Source organism: Schistocerca serialis, chromosome 2, assembly GCF_023864345.2.
Source record: "Schistocerca serialis cubense isolate TAMUIC-IGC-003099 chromosome 2, iqSchSeri2.2, whole genome shotgun sequence".
Lineage (NCBI taxonomy): Eukaryota > Metazoa > Arthropoda > Insecta > Orthoptera > Acrididae > Schistocerca > Schistocerca serialis.
In genome coordinates this window covers 720,099,909-720,119,470 of record NC_064639.1, presented here as the reverse complement: position 1 = coordinate 720,119,470, position 19,562 = coordinate 720,099,909, and the positions used below count along the sequence as shown (strand labels likewise).

Genomic DNA, 19,562 nt, shown 5'->3' with positions numbered 1-19,562 from the left:
ACTGTAAAAACTGATTCTTACTGTGATTGGCATTAATTTATTTTCTACAAGCCATGAACTGCACTATTTGAAACCTAGCCAATGTTTCACACAACATCCTTTACTACCGAGGTAGTGTCATCAGCAAACAGAAATATTTTAGAGTTACCTGTAATACTAGAGGGCATATCATTTAGATAAATAAGAAACAGGAGTGGCCCCAACACTGATCCTTGGGGCACCATTCACTTGACTGTACCTCACTCAGACCCCACATCACAGCCATTCTCAACACTGTGAATAATGACTGTTAGCTGTCTGTTGCTAAAGTAAGAGGTGAAACAAATGGGAGTTACTCCCTGTGTCCTGTAATGGTCCAACTTCTGGAGCAATATTTTGTGATCAGCACAATCAAACGCCTTACTTAAATCAAAAAATATGCGTAGCATTCAAAACCTTTTGCTTAACCCACCCAGTACCTCACAGAAAAAAGATAATATTGCATTTTCAGTTGTTAAACGACTTCTAAAGCCAAACTGTACATTTGATAGCAAATTGTGTGATATAAAATGATCAATTATCCTTACATGCACAGCCTTTTGAAAAACTTTAGCAAATACTGATGGCATAGAAATGGGTCTAAAATTATCTGCATTATCCCTTTCTCCATTTTTATAAAGCGGCTTTACTACTGAGTACTTTAATCGTTCAGCAAACTGACCATTCCTAAAGAAAAATTGCAAATATGGCTAAATACAGGGCTAACATGTGCAGCACAGTACTTTAATATTCTGCTAGACATTCCATCATAACCATGAGAGTCCTTAGTCTTCAGTGATTTGATTACTGACTCAATCTCCCTCTTGTCTGTATCGCTGAGGAGTATTTCAGACATCAATCTCGTAAAGGCATTTGCCAAGAAAGTTATATGATTCTTTGTAGAAAGTAAATTTTTATTTAATTCACCAGCAATGCTCAGAAAATGATTGTTCAATGCTGTACATATATCTGATTTATCAGTAACAGAAATATATTTACTGCAAATTGACTTTATATCATCAACCTTGAGCTGCTGACCAGACACGTCCTTCACAACTGACCATATGGTTTTCATTTTATCCTGTGAATTAGCCTATTCTATTTGCATACCACATAAACTTAGCCTTCCTAATAACAATTTTAAGTACCTTACAATACTGTTTGTAATGGGCTACTGTAGCTTGATTGTGACTACGTCTAACATTTTGATATAATTCCTACTTAATTTTACATGATATCCTTATCCCACTAGTCAGCCACCCAGGCTGCCTATTACTGCTATTACCCTGCTTAGAACGTTGTAATGGAAAGCAACTCTCAAAGAGCATGAGAAATGTTTTAAGGAAAGCATTGTATTTATCATCTATGTTATCGGCACTATAAACATCCTGCCCTCCTGCCACTCTTGTTCCTTGACAAGGTTTAAAAAACTCTCTATTGCTGTTGGATTAACTTTCCTACATAGTTTGAAATTAAATGTGGCATTTGTTAGGGTACTAAAGCCTTTTAGTGTTAAGATTTGTGCATCATGGTCTGAAAGGCCAGTCACCCTTTTACTACAGAATGCCCATCTAGTAATGAAGAATGAAAAAATATTGTCTATGTCTGTGCTACTGTTCCCCTGCACCCTAGCTGGAAAACACACAATCTGCATCAGATCATATGAATTTGAGTTCTACCAACATCCTTTTTCTTGAACCATCATATACAAGATTTATATTGAAATCGCCACATATAACTAATTTCTGGTACTTCGTACAAAGTGAATCAAGAATCCTCTCTAGGTTGAGCATAAATGCTCTGAAATCAGAGTTAGGGGACCTATAAACAACAACAACAATTAGAAGTTTAGTTTCACTAAATTCAACTGCCCCCGCACAACATTCAAATATTTGTTCAGTGCAATGCCATGATACATTTATGGACTCAAATGGTATTCTGTTTTTTACGTACATAGCCACTCCTCCACCCTGCAAGGAACCCCTTGAAAAACAGCCAGCTAATCTGTATCCTGGTAAAGGAAGCCTCTGAATTATCAAATTATTTAAGTGGTGCTCCGATATACCAGTAATTTCAGAGTCAACATCTATAAGCATTTAACTAACTTCATCTCTAATACATCTTATATTTTGATGAAATTTGCTAGCTACGGTCGCAGGTTCGAATCCTGCCTCGGGCATGGGTGTGTGTGATGTCTTTAGGTTAGTTAGGTTTAAGTAGTTCTAAGTTCTAGGGGACTTATGACCTAAGATGTTGAGTCCCATAGTGCTCAGAGCCATTTTTGAAATATGCTAATTCCTTCTCTACTTGGAAACATGACATTCTCTGAAGGTGAGCCCTTAGTTAGTGGGACTTCTTTAACCCTCCCGTTACCAACCTTTTTCACACCTCTATTTTACCAAGTGGGGTATTTGGACTACCCCAAAAGAGTTTTGTGTTTTATTGTAATATTTGTTCTCAGAGTTTGTTATTTCCATTGAATGGGTTTATTTAGTATTGAAAAACACCTTTTCAGGTTATTACAAGTATTTAATCAGATCACAGATACAAAGTACAAAAAAAATTATTATCTTCCACTAAATTCAGTACTCAACAAACAGAAAATTAATAATCAATGTATCTCAACAGTCACTGCAGTAAAATAACACAAGACTTTTTTCAACTTTTCAGTCAAGTACATTTTTGCACTGCATGCATTTCACATTAACAGTTTCTTCTCTGTGTATATTACAAACAGGTTTCTTGCACGTTATACAACAGAATCTTGTTTTCTGATCGTCGTTTCTCTTGCAATCTTGACATCGTTGTGGTGTTGGTAGCTTGGAACACTGGGTCTGGATCACTGCTGTAGGAATTGCAATACCACAAGCTTTCAGTGCATCTTGTACATCTTTATGAAGACCGTTGATATTTTTGGCTCTTTCTTCCATGTTGCCTTTGCTGAGTCCAAATGCCAGTTCAGTCGTGAAGAGTTTACGTCAGCTTCAGTTATTCTTCTGCCATTCAGGAATTATTTAAGTGTACAGAATATATGCATTCAGTGTTGCAATATCTATCATTTCCATGAAGATTCTTCATGTCCATCACCATGTTCCTCTAACACAACCGTATTCTCTTCTCATTTTGTCCCCATTATCAACAGCACCTTTGGTTTTGTTGTAGTACAGTATGATTTCGAGTTTTTTGTTCACGTTCTTCACCACTCACTTCTCTCTCATTATGCTGAGTAGAGAGTAGTATCACTGCCTTTCCCTTCTTTGGAACATAGGAAACTAGGGTCAAGTCATTTGTGAAACCAAACATTGAAGAGTGAACTTCTCTCTTTCTGTTTTGCAAGAATTCCTTCAGAATCTCTTTCTTATTGGAACACAAGGTACCGACCAATGTCATGTTTCGTTTTAGTAGTTCAGCAGCCAGTGGAAAACTGGTGAAAAAATTATCAGTTGTTACACCATGACCGTTATTCAGAAATGGTTCCATCAGATCCAAAACAACACTCTGCCCTTGATTCACTTCCTGAATATTGTCCACCATTCCTGTGTAAATTTGGATTCATAATAAGTAAGATGTCTTCACATTAGCACAAACCCAAATTTTAATGCCATACTTGCCAGGCTTGCTCTTCATATAAACTCTAAAAGGGCAGTTTCCTTGGTACATTGCTAATCGTTCATAAGTGGTCACGTATTCATAAGGATAGAAGTTCTTGCACAAGTTAGACTGAAATTTGTCGAACACTACCCTGATGGCTTGTAGCTTGTCCTTGGTTTCTTCAATTCTCTGTGCTCTTGTGTCTCTGTTGTCAAATCGCAAGAATTTCAGTATAGACGAAAATCAGTTTCTTGACATGGCAGCAGAAAAGAATGGTTGCCAAAAGGCAACATTACCTCCCCACAGGTCGGAAGCATTTGTGTGATTGTACACTTCAGTTGCATTTGTATCTCTCCATGTCGTTTTGTTTGAAGAATGAGCTGCGTTCCACAAAGAAATTACTCGTTTGGCTTCCCTGTTCGTTCCTTCTACAATGATGCTCGTGATTTCCGGTGAGATAAATAATAAAAATGACTGTTATTGTTTTGATTGTTTTTCCATGATTCACTGGGCTAGGTGTTACGTTCAAAATCTTGCGACGTCAATGCCACCCATCTTTTGGTGGTTTACTAGAAAATTGTAGTCCACTTATAGAAACAAACAAATCTCCAGTGTCCTCCTCCTTCTTCTTCTTCTTCTTCTTCTTCTTCTTCTACTTGTTCACGTGAATGTGTAGTGTCTTCTGATATTTCATCATCAGCTTTATCTGAAGCTATGATATGGTCTTTGTCAAGAGGTTCCATATATTCATTCAGTTCATTATCAATGTCCCTTTCATTTTCATCACTGACATCAGAATAGTATAGAATTTCCATGATCTCTTTGCTAGAAAGTCCTTTGGACATCCTTACTTGCAGATGAAATACTGACTCGTGTAATGGCAGCTCAACAGTAGTAACCAGCAACAATAACAAACATTGAATCTATGGAAAAAACTCAACAAAGAAGATGAATGTCTGATATATTTTCCAAAATCTTCTTTTTCTACAAATAAGAAAATAAGACATTTCACACCAAGTGGGGTAGTCTCACAATCCCACCAATAAATGACTTGAATAACAATGATAAAGCCAAATAAATTACACAGTTGTGAATGAATTCAACGTCAATCATTTTAGTACAAAGTGTGGCCCTTCAGATAACATTACTATAGGGAAAAAATCAACCTGGGGTAGTCATAACACCCCGCTTGGTAATGTGAGGATGCGAGGGTTAAGCAGGTGTACCTATCAGCCGACTTCAATCCAAAAATATGTGCAGCTCTAACACCAACTACTACAGCAATTTTTCCATGAGTGATACTGTCAACCCCCCTCCCCGTGCGGGTCCAGGGGTTAGAATAGGCCCGAGGTAGTCCTGCCTGTCGTAAGAGGTGACTAAAATGAGTCTCATATGTTTTGGCCTTTATGTGATGGTCTCCTGTAGGGTTTGACCTCCATTCTTCAGAATTTTCCCGAAGAGTGAGCCAATTGGGGAAGGGCGCCTTATATGGTGGATCGTGTCCATTGTGCATAGAGATCTTTATCCCACTCTCTCATTGTTGCATTTCAATCTTGCCCATACTCCATCTCTTGGGTGAGGACACCTTCCTGGGTGTGTTTTCCATCATGCACTATGCAATGTCGCTTTCTGCGTTGATGATGACCATGGGCTTCTTTGCACCTGATATCCAGCTCGGTAGCCAGTCCATTGTGGTGGGGCCGCCACGTACCGTGCTGGTTGTAGCCTCCTGACCACACAGGGATCGCTCTGCTGATGCCTGCGTTGTTAACTCCCCACATATGCCAAGGAGTAGATGCCCGTCACCCTGGGGCATCGGGACTCCCGGCAATGGCCATCCTGCTAGGTGGCCTTTGCTGTGGCTAGGTGGCACCCATGGGGAAGGACCCTGGTCGGAGTGGGTGGCATCAGGGCGGATGACATGTGATGAAGCGTAGTCCATCATCTCTTGCTGGTGTTGAAACACCAGCAGTCTCTGAGCGTTCATGAGCTCAATTCAACGCACAGAAGTACGACCCCAAATCGTTCCCCTCCCTGGCCACTCCATGGGAGGAACATCAGGTTAAGGATGGCAGCAGATTTTATTTGCCCTGTTACTTTGTATGTTGAGAGCTGATGGATAATCTTTCATGACGATGAAGCCTCTGTTTTTTGTTGAGCATTTCGAAGACAACTTTGGGGAGGTGGAGGGCTTGTCCAAAATGAGATCTGGGTCAGTCTTGATCAAAACAGCATCCTCTGCTCGGTCGCGGATGTTACTCGCTTGTGACAAGCTGGTGGATGTTTCTGTAACCATCATGCCCCATTGTTGTTGTTGTTGTTGTTGTTGTTGTTGTTGTTGTGGTCTTCAGTCCTGAGACTGGTTTGATGCAGCTCTCCATGCTACTCTATCCTGTGCAATCCTCTCCATCTCCCAGTACCTACTGCAACATACATCCTACTGAATCTGCTTAGTGTATTCATCACTTGGTCTCCCTCTACGATTTTTACCCTCCACGCTGCCCTTCACTGCTAAATTTGTGATCCCTTGATGCCTCAAAACATGTCCTACCAACCGATCCCTTCTTCTAGTCAAGTTGTGCCACAAACTTCTCTTCTCCCCAATCCTATTCAATACCTCCTCATTAGTTACGTGATCTGCCCACCTTATCTTCAGCATTCTTCTGTAGCACCACATTTCGAAAGCTTCTATTCTCTTCTTGTCCAAACTAGTTATCGTCCATGTTTCACTTCCATACATGGCTACACTCCATACAAATACTTTCAGAAACGACTTCCTGACCCTTAAATCTATACTCGATGTTAACAAATTTCTCTTCTTCAGAAACGATTTCCTTGCCATTGGCAGTCTACATTTTATATCCTCTCTACTTCGACCATCGTCAGTTATTTTACTCCCTAAATAGCAAAACTCCTTTACTACTTTAAGTGTCTCATTTCCTAATCTAATTCCCTCAGCATCACCCGATTTAATTTGACTACATTCCATTATCCTTGTTTTGCTTTTGTTGATGTTCATCTTATATCCTCCTTTCAAGACACTGTTCATTCCGTTCAACTGCTCTTCCAAGTCCTTTGCTGTCTCTGACAGAATTACAATGTCATCGGCGAACCTCAAAGTTTTTACTTCTTCTCCATGAATTTTAATACCTACTCTGAATTTTTCTTTTGTTTCCTTTACTGCTTGCTCAATATACAGATTGAATAACATTGGGGACAGGCTACAACCCTGTCTCACTGCTTTCCCAACCACTGCTTCCCTTTCATGCCCCTCGACTCTTATAACTGCCATCTGGTTTCTGTACAAATTGTAAATAGCCTTTCGCTCCCTGTATTTTACCCCTGCCACCTTCAAAATTTGAAAGAGAGTATTCCAGTTAACATTGTCAAAAGCTTTCTCTAAGTCTACAAATGCTAGAAACGTAGGTTTGCCTTTCCTTAATCTTTCTTCTAAGATAAGTCGTAAGGTTAGTATTGCCTCACGTGTTCCAACATTTCTACGGAATCCAAACTGATCTTCCCCGAGGTCCGCTTCTACCAGTTTTTCCATTCGTCTGTAAATAATTTGCGTTAGTATTTTGCAGCTGTGACTTATTAAACTGATAGTTCGGTAATTTTCACATCTGTCAACACCTGCTTTCTTTGGGATTGGAATTATTATGTTCTTCTTGAAGTCTGATGGTATTTCACCTGTCTCATACATCTTGCTCACCAGATGGTAAAGTTTTGTCAGGACTGGCTCTCCCACGGTTATCAATAGTTCTAGTGGAATGTTGTCTACTCCCGGGGCCTTGTTTCGACTCAGGTCTTTTAGTGCTCTGTCAAACTCTTCACGCAGTATTGTATCTCCCATTTCATCTTCATCTGCATCCTCTTCCATTTCCATAATATTGTCCTGAAGTACATCGCCCTTGTATAGACCCTCCATATACTCCTTCCACCTTTCTGCCTTCCCTTCTTTGCTTAGAACTGGGTTTCCATCTGAGCTCTTGATATTCATACAAGTGGTTCTCTTCTCTCCAAAGGTCTCTTTCATTTTCCTGTAGGCAGTATCTATCTTACCCCTAGTGAGACAAGCCTCTACATCCTTACATTTGTCCTCTAGCCATCCCTGCTTAGCCATTTTGCACTTCCTGTCGATCTCATTTTTGAGACGTTTGTATTCCTTTTTGCCTGCTTCATTTACTGCATTTTTATATTTTCTCCTTTCATCAATTAAATTCAATATTTCTTCTCTTACCCAAGAATTTCTATTAGCCCTCATCTTTTTACCTACTTGATCGTCTGCTGCCTTCACTACTTCATCCCTCAGAGCTACCCATTCTTCTTCTGCTGTATTTCTTTCCCTCATTCCTGTCAATTGTTCCCTTATGCTCTCCCTAAAACTCTCTACAACCTCTGGTTCTTTCAGTTTATCCAGGTCCCATCTCCTTAAATTCCCACCTTTTTGCAGTTTCTTAAGTTTCAATCTGCAGTTCATAACCAATAGATTGTGGTCAGAATCCACATCTGCCCCTGGAAATGTCTTACAATTTAAAACCTGGTTCCTAAATCTGTCTTACCATTATATAATGTATCTGATACCTTTTAGTATCTCCAGGATTCTTCCAGGTATACAACCTTCTTTTATGATTCTTGAACCAAGTGTTAGCTATGATTAAGTTATGCTCTGTGCAAAATTCTTCCTCTTTCATTTCTTCCCCCCAATCCATATTCACCTACTATGTTTCCTTCTCTCCCTTTCCCTACTGACGAATTCCAGTCACCCATGACTATTAAATTTTTGTCTCCCTTCACTACCTGAATAATTTCTTTTATCTCATCATACATTTCATCAATTTCTTCATCATTTGCAGAGCTAGTTGGCATATAAACTTGTGCTACTGTAGTAGGCATGGGCTTTGTGTCTATTTTGGCCACAATAATGCGTTCACTATGCTGTTTGTAGTAGCTTACCCGCACTCCTATTTTTTTATTCATTATTAAACCAACTCCTGCATTACCCCTATTTGATTTTGTATTTATAACCCAGTATTCACCTGACCAAAAGTCTTGTTCCTCCTACCACCGAACTTCACTAATTCCCACTTTATCTAACTTTAACCTATCCATTTCCCTATTTAAATTTTCTAACCTACCTGCCCGATTAAGAGATGTGACATTCCACGCTCCGATCCGTAGAACACCAGTTTTCTTTCTCCTGATGGCGACGCCCTCTTGAGTAGTCCCCGCCCGGAGATCCGAATGGGGGACTACTTTACCTCCGGGATATTTTACCCAAGAGGACGCCATCATCATTTAATCATACAGTAAAGCTGCATGTCCTCGGGAAAAATTACGGCTGTAGTTTCCCCTTGATTTCAGCCGTTCGCAGTACCAGCACAGCAAGGCCGTTTTGGTTAATGTTACAAGGCCAGATCAGTCAATCATCCAGACTGTTGCCCCTGCAACTACTGAAAAGGCTGCTGCCCCTCTTCAGGAACCACACGTTTGTCTGGCCTCTCAACAGATACCCCTCCGTTGTGGTTGCACCTACGGTACGGCCATCTGTATCGCTGAGGCACGCAAGCCTCCCCACCAACGGCAAGAGCCCATGCCCCATAAGAGCTTAAATATGGTCCAGGGCATCATATTTCACAGGGACCTTCTTTTGCAGTCTGACGATGAGCTGCGTGCCAATTTAGTGCGGCGAGGTGTAAGTTTCATCTGGCGTGTCCACCGGGGTTCGAGGGATAATCAGGTTGCCACCGGTTCCTTCATCTTGGCCTTCGAGGGTGATACATTGCTCGAGAAGGGCAAGGTGGTGGTCTACTGCTGTGATGTAAAACCCCATATCCCTCCCCCAATGTGGTGCTTTAAGTGCTGGAAGCTGGGCCATATGTCTTCGCACTGTACTTCCAGCGTCAGATGTCGAGATTGCGGATGCCCATCACATCCCAATACTCCATGTGCCCTGCCTCCCATCTGTGTCAACTGCAGAGAGTACCATTTGCCTTGAATGCCAGACTGCAGGATTCTCCAGAAAGAAAGGAAAGTCATGGAGTACAAGACTCTGGACCGACTGACCTACACTGAGGCTAAGAGAAAATTTGAATGCCTGCATCCTTTACATATGACATTGTCTTACACCGCCACTACAACAGTTCTGGCACCATCAGCTCTGCCAATCCTAGTCACCTCTCAAAGCTAGAAGACTACACCTGCCCTATTTATGATGGAGGAAATTCCCTCCCTGTTGCTCCTGCACCGCATACTTTGGGAGCAACATTCCCCACCCCACCCCAACACTCGATTTTAGTCTCTACAGTTTCTGTAATATCCCTTATAGCTGCGGAGGGCAGGGGTCTGCATTGCCTGGAACCATGTTTGCTGGAGTGCAATGCAGATAGTAGGTGTAAAGCTTAACAGTTGCCATAGCACAGCCAGACATTGGAAAAAACTGCCGCAATTCCACTGGAGGATGACATCATTGTGAGACTAGGAAGGCATGGAACATTCAATGAGGCAGTTTATGCCTCAGACTCACCTGCTGCCACCGCCTTATTGGCTGAGCAGTCTACATCCATTGTGTCTGAGGGTCTGGCGAGACGTGGTCCTCAGAGGATGCCAGAATCTCCACCCCATCGTCAGTACCCCTGCACTGATTAATGAACTCCCTAAACCTTTCCTACTTTTGGGAGATTGTAATGCCCATAACCCCCATGTGGGGTGGCACCTTGTTTACCGTCCAAGACAGACATGAGCCACACATTTCAGTGTGGTTCATGGTAGTTAATCGGCCATTGATTTATCAATTTGCAGCCCAGGATGTCTCCCATCTATCCGCTGGAGATTACGTGACGACCTGTGTGGTAGTGACGACCATTTCCCCATCTTCCTATCACTGCCCCGGCATCAGGCACATGGAGGCCTGCCCAGATGAGCTTTAAACAAGGCGGACTGGGGAACCTTCACCTCTGCTGTCATTGTTGAATCTCCCCCACATGGTAACATCGATGTGATGGTTGAGCAGGTGACTACAACAATTGTTTCTGCAGCAGAAAACGTGATTCCTTGCTGTTTAGGGTGCCCCCAGCGTAAGGCAATCCCTTGGTGGTTGCCGGAAGTCGCTGAAGCAATTAGGGAACATCGGCGAGGTCTACAGTGGTATAAATGGCATCCTTCAATGGAGCACCTCATGGCTTTTAAACGGTTCTGTGCCCACGTTCGCCACCTTACCAAACGACGGAAGCAGGAGTGTTGGGAGAGATACGTCTTGACCATTGGGTGCCATATGTCACCTTCCCAAGTCTGGGCGAAGATCAAAAGTATTTTCGGGTGTCGGACCCCAACAGGTGTTCCCGGTGTTACCATAAATGGTGTGTTATCTACTAATGCATACGCAATTGCCGAGCACTTTGCTCAAGCTTCTGCGAGGGGGCAGCCTTTCGCACTCTCATACGGCAGGCGGAAGGGAAAGTCCTCTCATTTACACATCACAGTGAATCCTATAATGCCCCATTTACAGAGTGGGAGCTGCTCATTGCCATTGCATATTGCCTCAACTAAGCTCCTGGACCTGATCGGATCCACAGCCAGATGATTAAACATCTCTCATCTGACTACAAGCAACAAATCCTCGTCATCTTCAACCAAATCTGGTGCGATGATGTCTTTCCATCGCAATGGCGGGAGAGCACCATCATTCTGATGTTCAAACCCGGTAAAAAGCTGCTTGATGTGGATAGCTATCGGCCCATCAACCTCACCAACGTTCTTTGTAAGCTGCTGGAATGTATGGTGTGTCGGCGGTCGGCGGTCGGGTTGGGTCCTGGAGTCACGTGGCCTACTGGCTCCATGTCAGAGCGGCTTCCACCAGGGTCACTCTACCACTGATAAATTTGTGTCCCTCAAGTCTGCCATCCGAACAGCTTTTTCCAGGCGCCAACACCTGCTTGCCGTCTTTTTTTAGTTACGTAAAGCATATGACATGGCCCGGCGACATCATATCCTTGTCACATTGTATGAGTGGGGTCTCCAGGGCTGCTCCCGATTTTTACCCAAAACTTCCTGTCGCTCTGTACTGTCCGTGTCCAAGTTTGGTGCCTCTCATAGTTCCATCCATATCCAGGAGAATGGAGTCCCCGTGGGGCTCTGTATTGAGTATCTCTCTGGTTTTAGTGGTCATTAACAGTCTACCAGCAGCTGTTGGGCCCTCTGTCTCACCTTCTCTTGATGCAGACAACTTCTGCATTTCTTATTGCTGCTCCAGTACTGGTGTTGCTGAGCCTCGCCTACAGGGAGCGATCCACAATGCGCAGTCATGGGCTATAGCCCATGGCTTCCAATTTTCTGCCATGAAGACATCAGTCATGCATTTCTGCCGGCACGTCATACCATGCATCCGGAACCAGTACTTTACCTTAATGACAATAGTGGAGACATCGATTCTTAGGTTTGGTTTTCGAAGCTTGTTTGACTTGGATTCCTCATCTTCGTCAGCTTAAATGGAAATGCTGGCAGCATCTCAATGCCCTTCACTGCCTGAGCAACAACTGGGCTGCAGATTGCTCTACACTGCTGCAGCTCTACAGCACCCTTGTTCAGTCCTGCCTTGACTATGGGAGTGTGATTTATGGTTCGGCGGCACCCTCAGCATTGCGTTTGCTCAACCTATTGCACCATTGTGGAGTTCGACTAGGGACAGGAGCTTTTAGGATGAGTCCAGTGAAAATTGTACTGGTGGAGTCTGGAGTCCCTCCAGTGAAGATCAGACTTGCACAACTGCTCGCCAGTTATATTGCACACATTCGTAGCTCTCCTGAACATCTTAATTACCGCCTTCTTTTCCCAACCACGATGGTTCACCACCCGCATATGCGGCCCAGGTCAAGGCTAACGATTGCAGTTGACGTGCAATTGCTTCTATCTGAACTGGAGTCCATCCCATCACCACCTCTCCTCGAGATCCATTCACATACACCTCCAAGAGGTTTTGGGCCTGATTTATATTGTTCTACAGGACTAGGTTGGTGAGGGCCGTAGACTGAAAGAACTTGATTAGATAGAGATCATTCTGGAAGAGTGGGTCGCCACCAGAGATGAGTACTTTGATGGTGTGGCCATTTGGAGGGATTCCTTGAGCTGGGCAACAATGTAGGAGATGTATATGAGGCTAGTTTCAGTCTAACGATAGGAAAATTTTTCTGTATTGGCATTGATAGAAGCAGCAAGAATCCATATTGGAAGGTAAAAACACACACAAATACGTAGAATGTCTAGGAAGACGAAACCAGATGAAGTATAGTAATAAGTGGCTAAAACAACATGAAGTAAAATAAACTGAAATGAAAACAAAATATACATGAAAGTGGGACACAGTCAGAGTCAGAATATAAATGAAAATAAGATAATGGTAATTGTGTGAGGTGTAGGTCTCTGGCTGGATATGGGTGGAGAGGGTGGGGCATAATGTGTGAATGGATTGGGTCAGGTCAGTCTTGTGTGTGCATGAATATAGGGGAAGTCTGTTAGGTATGTGGTGCAGGCAGGACCAGGAATACCTGTGAAAATACACATTGGTGAAGGAAGGTCGTTGGATTGGTGTGGAGGTCCAGGAATAATTATATTGATGGGGAGAATGACTTGGACAGGACCTCACACCTGTGGTCCGTGCAGTGTGAGCCTGTTGCTGTGTGTTGTGCACTGGCAAGACCTTTGCTATAGGACAGATCTGGTGCATCACAGGTTGCTTGGTATGCCAGTGAAAACTCTGTGTGGTTCGTGAGGTGACAGGGAAAGAAGGAAAGAAAGAGGAGATGGGCACTAAGTGGTGTGATAGATAATGGTAACAAAGGGAAACAGCACCGGGTTGTGGTATGAAAGAGAAGTTGCTAGGAAAAATCAAGCAGTGGAAAATCCGAGTTGGCATAATAACGGTATGAATAATGATAGTGTATCACCACATAGAATGAGCATTAATTAGATTTAAAAACACACAAACATACACAAATGGCATATATGGCCACTGTCATCTTGGGGCACTGAGGCCTACTGTGTGATATTTATTTCAGTCCAAATTTTTGTGTATGCCTCTTTTTTAATTGTATGGTAAAGAGTATTTTCTTTTGGAAATGTGATATTAAGAAATCTTTGTCTATCTGTGTTTTGGGTTTGTGCTTCTGTAAGTGAATATGAGAACATCTCAGCTCATGAGGAGTCACATTGCCATTGTTCAGTCATCTTTCAGTCATCTATATATAAACTGTTAATTGTAATGTACCAGAATGTAGCATTGTGTGCAATTGGTACTCATTAAAGCAATTTCAATTTTAATGATATAGAACATTTTAATCTTCATTACTTCTGGGTATTGTTCCTCCTTTTAGTAATGTTGCACGAAGGAATCCAAACTTGCTGCTTTCATATTGCCACCCTAGGCACCTCACTTCTATCCCTATCCCACCCCTTTTCAGAGTTGAAAAAGAAAAGTGCATAAAATACTTTTCATATTATTAATCATTTGCATAGTTAAAAAAATCATATCAGTTTGTGGGTTGTTGGGGGTGGGGCTGGAAAGTACCAGTCTGGTCAGTGCTAATTAATGCATTGAGTGAAATGAGATACTAACAAATGTGTTGACTTTATGCAAGTTATTGAGTTATTTTGTAGTACAGAATGATACTTACTTGTTGGCAGTAAGATTGTGTATTTCCCTTTCTGACAGCCCAGAATGGTGATATGTCTCGTGTAAAGAACCTCTTAGAGCGTGGTGTCCCTGTTGATAGCAGAGACTCTGCTGGCTACACTGCACTACATTATGCTGCACGGGCTGGACACGCTGCCATATGCCAACAACTTATTGGAGCAGGAGCGTTGTTGGACACAAAGACACGTGCTGGAGGAGCTACACCTCTACACAGAGCAGCAGCATCTGGTAAACTACATATTGTCCAACTGTTATTGGAAGCTGGGGCAAATAGCGCAGTTACTGATGCAGATGGGAGAACAGCTTTACACCGTGCTGCAGAGGAAGGACATTCTGATGTTGCAGAATTGCTGTTAAAGAATAATACACAGTTAAACAACATGAAAGATATTAAAGGGCGCCTAGCAGTTGAATGTGTTAAGGATCAGACCATGCTTTCTGTTTTTTTATAAAAGAAACAATAAAAAGAGAAGCAATATTCTCTTTATCAGAATACATTAAAACACTATTTACTGTGTGTCTTTTCAAGTACTGAAATGAAATAATTTGTGGCTTGTGACAACTCCTGGAAAATTGAACTGTTGAAAGAACTGATCGTAATTTGAAATTTCAAGTTAGTACCTCTACAACACTTCCTCGCTAATCAATTAATAGAAGCAGTTGCAGCTGGAGATGCAAAGTATGGATTTGTGATAGAAAAGCATCATTTTCGTATTGTATCACCATTGTTTTATATATCCAGCTTCACTGTCTCGTTTGTTCCTCTTTTCAGCCTTGATATGAATGTTAGTTTTGTAGCTTTGTTTGCCACTATTTCTCTAGTTTGGTTATCTTCCTCCGCCATGTAAGTTTTAACATTTTTGATAGTCTTAATCATACTTTTCTCACATATTTACATGTAACATACAGTGGTAAAATAGCTGCTTTGACACTGTTGTAATTTTCATAGTATAAATAATGTGTAAAGTGAAAGTTTTGGATGAAACTATTACAATTACGTTGACAGAAATTACGAATCTTCAGTAAGTGTCATATAAACTGATATCTTTAAAACAACTTCATTTCTTTGCCAGCTTTTGCTTTAATTATGTGCTAATTCTGGTCTACCTTTTTGCTTACTATTTTGATTACATTAAAAACTGAGTTGGTTTGTGGGGCTTGGAAAATGAACCCCGATTCCATCTGGATTACCATCTGTTTATTGTTTCCACAATAAAAACTGCTCCATCCTAGTCTCATAACACTAGTGCACTTCTGACATAAAAATCCACCACATCCTTAAAAAAAAAAAAAAAAAAAATTAATGTTTGAGCATAATGGTTGACATTCTGTTTTGAACTATTTATGGTAACAAGATATTACACAGTGATTACATATGTAGGCACTTTCTATTCCTGACGATCACATTTACCAAAGAGATTTGTGCAAAAGTAACTGAATCTTGGCTATACAAGTAGTTAAACAAATGTAAGCCATAAATTGAAATTGAAAATTATTCTGTTCAGTTCTAGGGCACTGGCACAGATTTAAGCCATACACTGAAATTAAAAGTAATTCTGTTCAGCTATAGGGCACTGGCAAATTCACATACAGTATTACAAATTAATAATGTTGAAGGCTGAATAGCACAGCGACATTACTTTTAGAAGTGGACAGTGCCAAAACGAGTGCTTGATGTTAAAACCAGAGAATTTAGTGTTCACTTTATTAAATGCTAAAATGTTACCAGATCAAAATTTGGTTGTTGTTCAGTACAATGGGCATTTGGTCAGTTTTGTTGTATGTGGCTTATTAGCAGAGAACGCAGCTGTTAAGGAGCTCTGCTGAGTAGTTTTTAGTGGTAATTGCCAGTGTTATTCCTTGTAGAAAAATCAGTTTCCTGTCTTCTCCTTGTTATTGCAAGATGATATATCTTAAGCATCAGTTCCACAAAGGAAGGAAGGATTCAGTTAACACGCCAGAATGATTTTTTTCCTGACAGTGTTCACAGCTTTTTTGTGTTGGTAAAATGATTTGTGAAATGAGTTCATAGTGCAACTTGCTGAGTGTTGTGTTGCATTTATCACTCCTCCTAACAGTCCCATTGCATATATTATTATTATTATTATTATTATTATTATTATTTCCTATTTGAAAAATGTGCATACCATTTAAGCCATTTAATTGCTAAAGGAAAATCAGATCTTGAAATAATAAAGTACCATCTATGCAAATGCAATTAAATTGTATGAGGGTTTTGCTTGTGGACCAAAATGCAATGCTGTGACTATTCTTAGATGGTTTTTTTTAATTTAAGTTGATACTATATTAGCATTGCTAAAATTAATTTCATTAGTAATAAATTTAGTATATTAGTGTCAGTTAGCTTCAGTGGATTGTGATTTTTTTGTTCCTAATCAAACATTATTTCCTAAGTTAAAATTATAAATTATTATTGGTTAGTTGTATATGGTAGAGTTTCTTGTGGTACTACTGAAGCACATCGTAAATCACAAACAGAGCTGTTCAGTTTTCAACAGGTTGACAATATTTAACTGTGCTGATGAGTTATTAACACTGATTATTTATGTTTAAAAGTATAATGCACCGTAATGTCGTTACTGAAATAAATATTTCTTTTGTTTCATGTGTTAATATGTTGGAAGATCTGGGTAGAAACATTAATAAAGTAAATGAATAGCTAATGTCTCTGCTTGTTGCAAAAAATTAAATGTGCTGCTTTTACTGCAGATACCTTACTTTCCTGTGGAGAAACTTTTAATCTGTGAGGTTTTTGTTCTTGTGACTTGTTATCCCCTATCATATGCTTATGAGAAGAGCTCTGAGTAGTAGTAGTAGTAGTAGTAGTAGTAGTAGTAGTAGTAGTAAATAGCATTAAGCAAGAATCTTAATTTATTTGTCACAATGACCACAAATAAGATTATTTTTAAAGCTAAACTAAATATTAGAAGGCAGACTTCTGATGTGGTAATTTGTGTACATTTGTCCTACTCTGAGAGAAATTAAGAGTTTGAAGATCTAGTTAATCTTTCTTCTGTTATTGTTAATATTCCATTCTAATTCAAATGATGATGATGTAAGTTATAGTACAGGAATTCTCCAAAAGCAATACAATTACTTTTCTGCACTATTCCTATCGATAATTTTACAGTGTGTCAACATATGTGCTGTTTATCATTTTCATTAGTATTTATTTGTGAAATAAAATATCTGAGGCTCTAAATTTTGTGGTTTTATTTGTTTTTAATGTTAACTTAAGGTGTAGGTAGTCTCTCTTACAATTCTGTCTGAACTTGCAAATCAACATTATTTATAAGAAAGTGCTGAAAAGTAATGCCTCCATATTTTTCATTTGCAAACAACTCTTAAAGCTTTTTAAATAAAACACATGTTATTAACATTCTACATCTTTATTCTTCTTGTCTACATATTTGCAGCCCTCTGCCGCTAGAGGGCTCCGAATTGTTGCATGTAATGTGATGGTGTGCAATATAACCATGTACGTCAGTGTGTGAGAAACAGTGTGCTGTAATAGAGTTTTGAAGAGTTCATCCACACATGGAGCTCTCTCCCCTTCAGCATTGGCACACAAGAGTGCTGCAGGATCTACAACAATCCGACACCTTGGGTTAACTGTCATTGATCATTCTCCATACAGTTCTGATTTTGCTTGGTTTCTGGCTTAAAGAACACTTTTGTGGACTTCACGTTGATAGTGAGGAAGTAGTGCAAGCAAAAGTGAGGTTATATGGCTCTGTCAATGAAGTCAAGCATTCTATAGTGATGGTGTAAACAGACTGGTCTCTTGTTGGGAGAAATGTTAGTTGCCAGGGTGACTTTGTTGAGAAATAAATATGTAGGCATGAAAAATAAAGATTTAGTGTGTTAGTAACTTATGTTGCATTAAAAAAGCATTGAGTTTTCACATAAATTCGGAGGCCTTACTTTACAGCACTCTCTCAAAATTAGCTGCCGCTTATGGAAAGGAAAATTTTTTGAGGTGGTGGGGCATGTTCAGGGAGTGCTGCTTTTTGTTAATCAAAGAAACGTAATGGTACCAGACAACACTTTTTGAAAATTCTAATTATATTGGTGTAGTTGGGATATTGAAGTACTTTCAGATAAGTGTCCTCAGTTGGTACTTAACTCCAGTCATACTTTTAATACACATTATCTGGAAGTGTATCAGGTTTTATGTATGTATATTGTTCCCATTGCCTTGCTTATTGGACCACATGAGTCATTTCACATTCCATTTTTCTTTGAAGGTTGTATTCTTCAATTTTTGCTCTCCACTCAATACTGTGTTATTCTTTGTGTTCTTAATTTTCTCAGTTTGTCTTAAGTATCTATAGGCTTTCTTTGCATCATTCTTGCTGAAAATTTTTGGTTCTTGACTCTCTCTCTACAGTTTCATTTGTTTGGATTCTTAAAGAGTCCATCCATTTTGTATTTATACAAGTTCTCGTGTCTTTTGAGGAGCTGATCAATTCTTTTTTGATTTTTAATTAAATCAGGTTTTTGCAAGCATAGGTAGCTTCTGGGAGAGTTAAGATTTTATATTGTTGGATCTTAGTGCCTATTGACAAGCATTTCATATTTATACATTGACTATGTTAGAACATGAGCTTTTTTCATTTCATTGGCTCTGTTTTACCGTGTTTCTTTCTCACTTAAATTATGCTTAATGATTTCGTCAGTATATTTAAACTGTAGAACTGTGGTGATTTTTTGACAGCTTACGAGGGCTTCACTTATATACAGGGGTTTCATGGACATGATCTCAGTTTTCTAAAAAGACATTTGTGATCATATTTTTTAGGCAATTTCGTGGAGACTGGTGATCTGGACACAAACTTCTTCCACGTCAAGAGTTAAACCCCAGGTAGTTTATTCTGAGGGCTTTGCTCCAATTTTGGTTTTAGGTGGGGTTTCCATTTTGTCAAATCTTTGACATAATCGAGAGCTACATCGAAAAGCAGTGCCAATAACCCGTCACCTTATCTAAGACCAGCTGTTATTGTCAAAGCTTTTGAAATTTATCTCCTGAATTTATCCCTGGAAAAATGATTACTTGAAACCACATCAACATCCTTCCAGTGATTTGTGAGATTATCCTTTGCATACAAAAATTTGGTGGGGGACTTGTAGTAATGTGTGTAAATTATTAAGAGTAAAGGATGGCAAAGAGTGAAAGTGGGAAATAGCAAATTATAAGGGGCAGTCAAATGAAGAGAGACAGATGGAAAACATGTAAGTAAACAGA

At 40.2% G+C, this 19,562-nt stretch overlaps 1 protein-coding gene across 5 annotated transcripts in view; it reads left to right on the top strand.

Annotated features, from left to right (window-relative positions):
• The window catches only part of LOC126457908 (ankyrin repeat domain-containing protein 39-like), a 164,817-nt gene extending 147,298 nt beyond the window's left edge, over positions 1-17,519 (top strand). For all 5 annotated transcript variants that reach the window (XR_007585553.1, XR_007585552.1, XM_050094589.1 and 2 more), the window contains one exon: positions 14,315-17,519. Coding sequence is in view for 3 of the 5 variants with exons in the window: in XM_050094589.1 (XP_049950546.1) it covers positions 14,315-14,748 (434 nt within the window). In the remaining 2 variants the exon portion in view is untranslated. The remainder of the gene's footprint in view (positions 1-14,314) is intronic.
• Positions 17,520-19,562: the final 2,043 nt, after the last annotated feature.